The 11023-nt window shown below is 31.8% G+C and overlaps 2 protein-coding genes across 2 annotated transcripts; one reads left to right on the plus strand and one right to left on the minus strand.

Moving 5' to 3' along the window:
* Positions 1 to 262: 262 nt before the first annotated feature.
* LOC107890938 (ferritin-3, chloroplastic-like) lies at positions 263 to 2398 on the minus strand. Its single transcript, NM_001326778.1, is given in 8 exon segments — positions 263 to 306; positions 406 to 469; positions 549 to 614; positions 704 to 765; positions 929 to 1016; positions 1768 to 1828; positions 1925 to 2008; positions 2088 to 2398. Coding segments are annotated over 8 exon segments (780 nt in total).
* A 6844-nt stretch (positions 2399 to 9242) lies between these two features.
* LOC107890934 (mitoferrin) lies at positions 9243 to 10709 on the plus strand. The gene is made up of 2 exons (XM_041101013.1): positions 9243 to 10259; positions 10346 to 10709. The coding sequence occupies exons 1-2, from the start codon at positions 9489 to 9491 to the stop codon at positions 10538 to 10540; spliced, it is 966 nt and encodes a 321-aa protein (XP_040956947.1). The 5' UTR covers positions 9243 to 9488; the 3' UTR covers positions 10541 to 10709.
* The last annotated feature ends 314 nt before the right edge of the window (positions 10710 to 11023 follow it).

Genomic DNA, 11023 nt, shown 5'->3' on the forward strand with positions numbered 1-11023 from the left:
ATATCTTTGGGGAAATGCAAATGGTTCCAAATCACATTGTTATTCCATATTTACTCAACGCCTTCAAAAACCAAGCTGTTTATTGTCTCTTACATGGCAAATGTTAAGGGGCTGCTACAATGGCATATAGATATAGATATTTTACAACAACAATTTATTCTTCTCCACTACCTGTCCCTCATCATATATGTATATATAGAACATCTGTGAAGCACTAAAACAACAGAAAGATGCAGCATTTAGATGGTGATTATGGGCAGCATCACGCCCCTTCGTGGAGTAGCATTTGATCGAAGTGCCACACGCCTACAAGCCGATTGCACTCGGTTATTACAATGTAACTGAAACATTATCAACCCAATGATTTTATGAAAACAAATGATACATATAGCTTGCAAGGCTTACCATGTCCTTTTCCAACCCGCCTTAATTGAGAAACATATTCTGATATCTTCTTAATGGCTTCAACCTGAAAACTTGAGATAATTAGAAATTGTGGGTGTTTGAAAGATTTCTTTTTTGGATACTAAGAATGAAAGTGAGCTCACCTGCTCAGCTAAATATTCGCTTTCGATGAAATCGGCCATCTGAGCATCATTGTTTTGCACCGCTACCTGTTAAATTAAGACCATTAGATTAGTTGTAGACGCACACATCTCATCTACTACACCTATGGCGTATGGCTATAAACAATTAGTGTTACATTGTGCAGGCACAAAAGCTTCTCGTTTGTCAGCTTCTCCAAGGACAATGCTAATTCCATACCTGAACTCAACAAAGAAGGCAAAAGTTAATAGATCAGAGAAACAACATTTAAACAAACTCTAACAGCAAAATTATGAGATATTGTGAACTATGAAGCAATTAGCATTGCATTTGAGAGCCGAAAAGAGATCAGAATAAACGTGTAAGAGGGACACCGACTCACCGTATAGTGCATCTCCCTTCTCAGCATGATCAAACTCTGAAGGGGGCATCAGAATAGAGTGTAGTTTTACTCTTCCTCCTCGTTTGTTCTAATTAAACAGTTGAAATTAATAATTCTATTATATTTATATGCTCCCACTCCAATATATAATACGAAAAAAAACCGGGTTAAGTGCACCAATGTCTTCAAACTATGACTCGGATTCTAAATCGATCCCTAAACTTTATAATGTTCTAATTAAGTCTTCAAAGTATCAATATTCTATAAACCAAATCCTTCCATTAGCCTAACATCAACTCTGACCTTAAATGCTAGTTTAGATTTGACATGGACCATATTTAAAATGTGTGAATCAAATTTTAAATCAGTGTATAACCAGTGACAGAGCCAAGGGACTAGCAGTGGCCTACCCATTTAAAATGGAAAGTTTTTTCATTTACACCTTTTTATAATTTATAAAATTTTAAATTTAATCCTTTAAAAATTATAAAGATAAACTATTTAAATTGTAAAATTGTATTTTTACTATCGTGAAAATATATGAATAACTCGGGCTAGATATGTTAAAGAGAATAAATAGTGTTAGGACTATTTTTTTAATACATTAGATTCAAATTGTCTATGCGATAGTAAGTTTAAACTCTATATTTTAAATATGATCCATATCATATTTGAGCTAACATTTAATGGTCAAACTAATAGATAGGTAAATAGAAAGTGATTAATATGAATAGTGAATTGAAAGGTTTATAAGATTTGAAGATTAATTTAAAACCTGGGCCATAGTTTGAATACGCTTGGTGTGATTAACCCAAAAAGAAATAGACATGAAAGAAAACCTGATATTCCATCAGCTTCTCCGCATGCTCTCTTTCTTCTTCACTTGATTCCTTGAAGAATCTGACGACGACAATATAAAAAATTTATCACGTCATACAGATATCTATATATATATTTAAAAAAATAACTTTGGAGAGCTTCTTGTTATAATCTTACTTGGCAAAGCCTTTGAGCGCAACGTTGTCTCTGTCGAAGTAAGCATACAACGAGTGGTACACATAGGAAACGTTGTATTCCACACTGTCACACAAAATAAATAACCACCCCGATAAATCAAGAAACTGATAAAAATATCAAAACGCGAAGCAGCACAACTCACTTGATTTGCTCATTGATGGCGGCTTCACAGGCATCAGCAAATTTCTGGCGAGCCAGCGAAAGATGAGGAGCGATTGGGATATCAAGTTCCTCCTTTTTCACCTCTTCAAAAGGCTGGAACACTACCCCTGTAAGTGCATGATTGTTGGTTCCTATGGATGCATAAACACCCAAAGCCCTTCCATGTTTTCTGGGAAGAAAACTCAGAGCAGATGATGATGATGATGTTACAGGGGAGCCCTTAAGGGAACAAATTAGATTATCCCCTTGCTTGGCTTGCACACACAAAGATGAAACTGGTCTCAAAAGCATTGTGGAGAGGTTTTTAGGAATGGAGAAGAAATGAAGGAAGATTGTTGATTGAGGTTGGAGGGGGAGATATCATATATAGAAGAAGAGGTAGGTGGAGTACTCACTGTTGCAAGAGTTCCGGAGTGGATGGCATTCGTTCTGGACCGTCGGATTGGAAATTAAGTGACGATCACGGTTGAAACACGTAAGTAGGCGTGTGGCGAACCCGTGGTCTATCCAATTGAATAAGCTTTTGTGGGACTTTTAGCCCCCGTATATGCTTTCCACATTGCGATCTCTGCGTCATCACTTAGCTGTCCATGTGATGAGATGAACGTGTCGTTAACTTTTCTCAGTTGCTCGAATCTTCCACGTAATCATCTTCTTGGCTTTTTCCTCCTTACAATCAATCTCGATAAACATCAATTCTTCATTACCAATTACTTTGCTACCATTTCTAATAACATTTTAATCCCTCAGTCCCCATACATAGTTAATTTTACCATAACTTACTACCTTTGAAAACAAATGGAAAGAAGGTGATTAAACACAACAATTATCTTTAAAATAATTGAATCTAGCAAAATCAGTTTCTTTTATATCTACTCTTTCTTTAAAACTTTTGTTTAATTTTTAAATTTAATATTTGATTTAATGTCGCACCAATCATCATTAAACTATGTCGTTAGATTAATAACAAAGTTAATGCATAGAGATTACAATATTAAACATATAAAGCTTAAAATGTTTCTTTTAATAGTAGTAAACTTTAACCCAATTAGTTTGGATTATAGTATAATTACTCTTAATTGTTGCATTTAATCAACTAAATATCCTTAATAGGTAAAATATTTTAGTGAATAAGTCTGGAGTAGAGGCCCGGCCCGACGGCCCACCCGAAATATGGGAGGGTTCGGGTAAAAATATAAGCTCAAAATATGGGTTTAGGAAAAAAATGAGGCCCATTTAGAAAACGGGTCGAGCCTCGTGCTCCACTTTTTTGGCCCGGCCCGGCCTGAACTGAATATATAATAAATATTTTTTTTTCTAATTTTAAAATATTTTTTTATTTTTTTAAATAAAATTTTGGTGTTTATTAAAAAATGGGCCGGGTCAGGTCGGGCCCGGGCCTAGGACGCAGGCCGAAATTTTTTTTCTGAGCTCGGCCCATGATCACCTCTAGTCTGGAGCATCCTTGATGGAATCATTATTCTGCTAAATAAGGGTTACAGAGGGTCATTATATTGACTGACAACTTTGAAGTCGCCCAAATCTTGATTGGTTTGAATTTGGAAGATTTAAGAATCACTGTGCTTAGAAAGACTCAGCGCATCATGAGGGCGGAAGGGATGTGGAAGATTAAGCACATTCCAAGAAATCGAAACTTGGTAGCGAATCGTCTAGCTAAACTTAGCTTGAGCTGGAAATCAAGCTTACAAGTCCTTAACGAGGCTCCTAAGGAGACAATAGATTTTTTACAAGAAGATAAATACAATGGTTGTTTTATTATGTAGTTGATGTTTTTCATTTTCTCTTTTCACCAAAAAAAAATGAAAAATATAGAGAGGTAATCCTAAGATTTCTTTGTGAAGAAAGTTTATATTTTAAAAGATTTTTCAAGAAGAGTTTTTTTTTTTGTAAAATATTAATTTTATTATAGGTTCTTATCATATTTGTTATTTTTATATAAAAAAGTCAATCCCCAACCCTTAAATAGGAGAATAATGTACTTTAGCATACTTAAACCCACGATCTTCTGTATTGACAATAATACCGATATCAACCGAGTTAAGACTCGATTGACAAGGAATTTATAATTTTATTGGTAGAAAATTTACATATTATAATAATTGTATTAAGATATAGCAAAAAAAAAAATATTGTATTAAGAGAATAATCTTGATCCTATTTAAAGCATGGACGTAAGCGAAAGTAACGGAACAATATTTAATATCATTTGTTATGATAAAGTTGATTTGGAATACCGTACTAATTTTGGGCAAGCGGAAGACTGGAAGGTTTGACAAATTGGAGAGTGTTAATTTTGTGTTTAGCAAAGACAAAATAGGCAGGGCTGGGTTTTTCCACACCCTAGAAACAAGTTGCTCTTATCTTTCTGTGTACACAAACTTCTCTTTGTAAGACAAATTCCAAGTCGTTTCATTGAAAGTTCAAAGTAAAAAATTACTATTTGATGCAAGCTTTGAATAATGGATGGTGGAAATTCTGACACCCAATAACATCATCTCTAAGTTAAACCTCAATTTTTCTTTTTATCCAATGAATAACTAGTTGAAATATCAAAATTTAAATTGGGTATTGATGATGAAGGGCTTTAGTTAGTCAAGCTCAATTGCAGCATGGCCTGAATGGTGAGATTTTTGTTTAATTGGCTTCATGCAACAGGCTCCAGAATGGCCCAAATAGAGGACAAAATGAGTGCCACTATCAAATGGGCTTTCTTATCTTTTTAAAGAGGAAAGCTGTTGTTTTAGGATCAGTTACGCAAAGAATCTAACGCTCACACAAAGCGAAGCACGGATTTGACTCGCATATTACACTTGGTTGCCAGCCGCTGAGGAGAGGACCTTTTTGCCTTTTGCTACACATTCAGACAAATGCACCATTCCACTTATGCTTTTCGTTGGAGTTACTGCTTTTGGCCAAAGAGAGCTTATGGACACCACACCACCATACCCACTTGATGTTAAGCCCTCAACTCCCTCTCAACCAGGATATTACTTTCTCAAGTTAAAATTTACAACTATATGTTATTAAAAATATTAAATTATTAATTATTATAAACACTGAATTAAATCATTAATTCAATTCAAATTAACTTATATATAATTACACAAATAAAACTTTGTTGAGTGTTTTAGCGTGTCTATCCTTCAAAGGGAGTTAAATTCTCTATTTATATGATGTAGTCCCTGATCTTGAATGTAACGTCTTAACTAGGCTCTCATGCATGCCAACACGTACCCTAAGATTAACACGTGTTCTTTAGGTGCGTGTTCACCTACATGGTAGTGTGAACCTACCCCATGCGAGTTCATAAGAGAATGCGAACTCATCATGAACAAACTCCAATATGCGAACTATGCAGAGGCGAAGCCAAAACAATATTTTAGAGGTGGCCGAATGATATTTTAATTTTTTATAGTCTATATCTTTATAATTTTTAAAGGATTAAATCGAATTTTTATAATTTTAGGAGGGTCAAAGTGCAACTTTACATTTACTAATTTAAAATTTAAAAAAATTAGAGAGTCTAAATAATAATTTTTCATTTTAAGGGGGACCGAGGCCCATGCCAACCCCCTAGATTTGCCTTTGAAACTATGCAAGCTACGGATTAATCCCAGTCATGCAAGCAAGTAGTGAGTCAGAAATAACTAACACTATAACAAACTTAAATCTAGAATGTTTATTTAAACCACCTGATGAAATGAATTGGGACAAACTTTTCCAAAAAGAAAATTAGAATTGAATTGCGACGGATAATGATGGATGAAAATCCAATGATCAAGCATAAAATGGAATAGACGGCTTGCAGGCTTGTGGACAACACACGGCTCCTCGACAAGGATGGTGCTAACAATTCAATTCGATAATTATATAGACTAAATTCAATTTTTAGTAATTTAAATTATTAATCTAAGCAAATTCAAATACTATAATACTCTATTCCACTGTAATTGAATTTTTCATTTTAATATATTTTATATTATAAAATTAAATTATTATTTTTAAAAAAATTAAACTTGAATACGACTAAACTTAAATACAAACTTAAAAATTGATGTTCGATTAATCTATCAAAATTTCCACTATCCAAATTCCATTCAGCTCGATTCCACCTTTTTCCATAGAATCTTTTTCCCAAAAAAATCTAAGTGTTGAAGGCGTTATGGGTGACCACCCCAATAATCTAATCCTACAACTGTGAATTGATAATATTAAAAATGTATTCTTAAATCCCCGTACTGTTTTTTTATTATTATTTCAATTAATATTGTTATTATTGTAGTAATTAAAAATATATTTAAACATATTTTATTTTTAAATTTAGGGTTAGAAAAGAATTTCAAATAAAAGTAGGCATTTATATAATAATAATAATAAAAACAGATGAAATATATGCATATGCATTCTTTTTAAGTCATGTCATGAAGTGGTGCAAGCACAAATAGACTTTGTAATAGATGACCCCTAAAGTTGTGAGCATATATACTCTTTGTCTATACTCTATAACGGATGAGATTGATTTCCCCTTTACCATCTCCGTTGAATAAAAATTAGGGTATGGATCGATTTTATTTAAAAAATTGATTGTGATTTTTTTTTCTATTTTTATGATTTTTTTAAACATCTTTTAATTAAATTGATCAAATCAATAAGCTGGTAATTTAACTCATTTAACTATCGATCTAATTTTAAAAACATTTAATAGATCGGTAAATCAGTTTATCCCACAATTTAATTTTGATTTTGGTTTCTTTAGTAACTTAGCTTTGAAATTTAATTCTTATGCTTTAATTAATATAATTTAACCCTTAACATAATTAATTATTTTGATTAAAATATTGATTCCAGTTTTTTCACAAAATTACCCCTTCCAACACACAAAAAAAAAACTTAAGTCGACATGAAATTAACGTTGTTAACTTTTTAAGTTAATGACATTATAAAAAAATTAAAAGATTAAATTATGCCAAATTAAAATTAAGAGACTAAATCTCACATTTAATTAATGCTTATAAATTATAATATATAAGATACATAATAATTTATTAACTAATTAAAATAATTCAGTATAAATTAGATTTTATTGCACTGATGATATGAGTGAATGAAAATATTTTATATTAAAAATATATCAACAAATAATTATTACTGAAGTGATAAATGTTTTTAATATGGATTTGCTGGCCTTGTTTTCGATTCTCAAATCATATTTTTCAATTGTTTTATTTTAAGACGGTATAAAACTGTGAAAATAGCCTTATAATAATATTACTTATCCTTTAAAGTAAAGGTATTTTAGAAATTTCACAACTGAATTGGTGTTAACACTGACTCAATCAACCATTTTATATATGATACAGATAATAATATAAAAATTACTTAATTTGATTATTATGTATGTATTTTGAATTCAAATATCATTATAATTAAATTTTTATTGATTTATTATATAAGAAAAACTAAAAATATCCTAAAAAAAGTATAGGTATATATATTTGAAATCCTGGTGATATATATACTAGGTTTTTTTCCGTGCAATACACGAGCAATGTGTATATAAAATTATTTAGAATATATTACATGTATAAAGATTATAGAAAAAAAAAGTTTAATATAAAAAATAAAATATGCACATATGAAATTATAACCATACTTTTATTTACGTCTAAACCTTACTTTTGTATATATGAAATGAGTAATTTAAATAAAATTTGGTAAATTTTTTAAACTTAATTCGAAATATTTAATAAGATATATAAATATAATTATTTTAAATATTTTTAAATAAAATAATAAGTCCATGAAAATTAAAAAGTAAGAAATTAGATTGTCAAATATTAGGCTGTTACATAAACTTTCTCTACAAACTTGTAAAACAAGATTTTTTTTTTTTACAAAATTTGTTTAGTATCAATTTATTTTATACTTTTAGCTAAAAATATTTAATATTTAATTTGATTTTTATCTATTATTTTAAATTCTAAAACATTTTTAAACATTATATTTTAAGATTGATGTATGTATATTAGATTAAATACTTCTTCTTTTTTAATTATAATATAAGAAAAATCAATATTTCAATTACATGCTGAAAATATGTTTTAAAAGATACCAAAATTTTATTTTAGAAATATTTTTAAAAATTTTACCTTTTTTAATTTTATTTAAAATTAGAGTTTTAAACATATCATTTTTTTTATTTTTTCTAACTTTTTTCTTTTTAAATAGTACTTCAAATTTTTGAAAAAGAAGTATTTGGAATAATATTTTAAAATTTAAATATTTGCTAAAATTAATTTTCTTGATGAATCTTTAAAATATTTAAAAATTGTTTAAACATTATCTAAAAAAATTAAATCTATTTTGAGATAATTTTAAAAGGTATGTTAAAACCAATTTAAATTTGGTTCTTTAAACTTATTTGAAAACTATTTAATTTTTAAATATTTTTTAAAACTATTAAAAACAATGTAAATATATATTTAGAAAGACACGTGGCATTCGTATGTTATGCCAAATGTCATAAAAATATAGTGTGAACACTAATATGAAGGTTATTCTTAGAAGATTTTTCTGACGAATAAACAAAAAATGTAAGGAAAATAAATCATTAAAAAACTGTCTTCTGTTGAAAATTTTAAAAATAATTTGTAGAAAATGAAAATAGAAAATAATAAAAATCGTGTTAATATTGTCCTTTTTTTATTTTCACTATTCAAAATTAAAAAGTTGAATGTAAGAATTTTCAAATTTTAATTTAATGAATTGAGTAATTGAAATCCGAAATAATTCAATAAAATTTAAATACCATTTCCTTTACCTTGAAATAATGAAAATATAATATTCGGAAGAGAATAATTATTCTTAAATTTATTCATTTTGAGAAAAGTGAGGAAATTCAAATACTTGTAATTCATCTTGTTTAGCTAAGCAATTTATAACTAAATTTTGTTCTCTCGAGATGTATCGCAATAACCACGAATTTTTTTTGAGATAAAATACTTTGAATTTTGTTTTTATTTCTAATAAAGAGGGAAAGAAATTCTATATTCCTAATCCATCCCCTCCCTATTGATAGCTACTTCCAATTCAAACGAAATCCGTTCCTGAAAATATAAAAATCTTGTCAACTTTTTTATTGATTGGTTTATTCTTTTTTTCTTTTGAGTCTTTAAGCAAAGACATTTTTTTTTTTTAATTTTATCTTCAATGTTAGAATTTATATTATAGTAGAATGTGACTTACCACTTCAAAGCAGCTCTGCTTTGTTAGACCTGAAAGTCATCTCTAATTCCCGCCCACTCTTTGATTATATATTTGGACCCCAACCAACTCTTTGTTCGCCACCCTTAACTTCATCATGGCCACTGACGCTTCACCCCAGCTCCGGTCCGTGCCACCTCCTTCAGACTTTCACCCTGAAATCTCACTTTCCCAGTCGCCAACCCACGATGGCCTTCACTTTTGGCAATTCATGATCGCTGGCTCCATAGCCGGCACCCTCGAGCACATGGCTATGTTTCCTCTCGACACACTTAAGACACGCATGCAAGCTCTTGGCGCTTCATGTTCGGTTCAACCCGTCAGCGTTCGTCAAGCCCTCGGTTCCATCTTAAAGCTAGAAGGTCCTCCCGGTCTTTACCGTGGTATAGCTGCAATGGGGCTTGGCGCAGGACCTGCACATGCAGTTTACTTTTCTGTTTACGAGCTATCTAAGCAAGTTTTGTCCCGTGGTGATCCGAATAACTCAATGGTTCACGCTGCTTCTGGCGTGGTGGCCACAGTAACAAGCGACGCGGTCTTCACGCCGATGGATATGGTGAAGCAGAGACTGCAGTTGAAGAATAGTCCGTACAAAGGTGTAGCGGAGTGCGTGCGTATGGTGGTGATGGAGGAAGGGATTGGAGCCTTCTATGCTTCTTATAGAACCACTGTTATTATGAACGCGCCGTTCACTGCTGTCCACTTTGCCACATACGAGGCGGCAAAGAGAGAGTTGATGGAGGTGTCGCCTGATACAGCCAATGATGAGAGGTTGGTAATTCATGCCACTGCTGGTGCCGGTGCTGGTGCCTTGGCTGCTGCTCTTACGACTCCGCTTGATGTTGTTAAAACCCAGTTGCAGTGTCAGGTAAAATACTTGTTTATTGCTTCTCCACTCTGTTTTCCTAGCTTAGAAATTGTGAATTGGATTGATTGATTGATGTTAAACAACAGGGAGTGTGTGGTTGCGATAAATTTTCGAGCAGTTCAATTGGGAATGTGATTGAAACAATAGTGAAGAAGGATGGATACAGGGGCCTTATGAGGGGATGGATTCCAAGGACGCTCTTCCATGCTCCAGCTGCTGCAATCTGTTGGTCTATTTACGAAGCATCTAAGTCCTTCTTCCAACAGCTTAACAGCCGCTAAAACCAAACCAAGCATCATCTCTGTCAAACAAATAACCTTCACACTTGAATGAATGTCCAATACAACATTGAAACTTCGCAGTACGCTTGTCTAAAATTTGCTCCCCGCACAGGTCAAGCAATATATTACTACTTTTTATTAATCAATCAAGTTAGTTGATCCTTTCTCATACGGCCTGTCAGGATATACGAAATTTGGACACTTCACTTTCTCAAGTCCTGTGAGCTTGGATGATTAACTAGGTCTTAACCATTTTCCGTCAGGCATGTTACGATTTTGAGCCACCAAGGTCTATGACATCTCTGAGATCCACCAAAAGTATAAAAAAGGGGCGGGTTCTACGATATCATTTCATACATTTACAGCGCTACATCATACTACATGACAAAACTTAAAGTTGGAAGTAATCTTGTTTTCTTGGCTTGGCTGAATTAATATGAAACGATGAATAACAAAAAGGATAAGCTCCTTCCTCTAACTTTC

Source organism: Gossypium hirsutum, chromosome D09 (assembly GCF_007990345.1).
Source record: "Gossypium hirsutum isolate 1008001.06 chromosome D09, Gossypium_hirsutum_v2.1, whole genome shotgun sequence".
Taxonomy (NCBI): domain Eukaryota; kingdom Viridiplantae; phylum Streptophyta; class Magnoliopsida; order Malvales; family Malvaceae; genus Gossypium; species Gossypium hirsutum.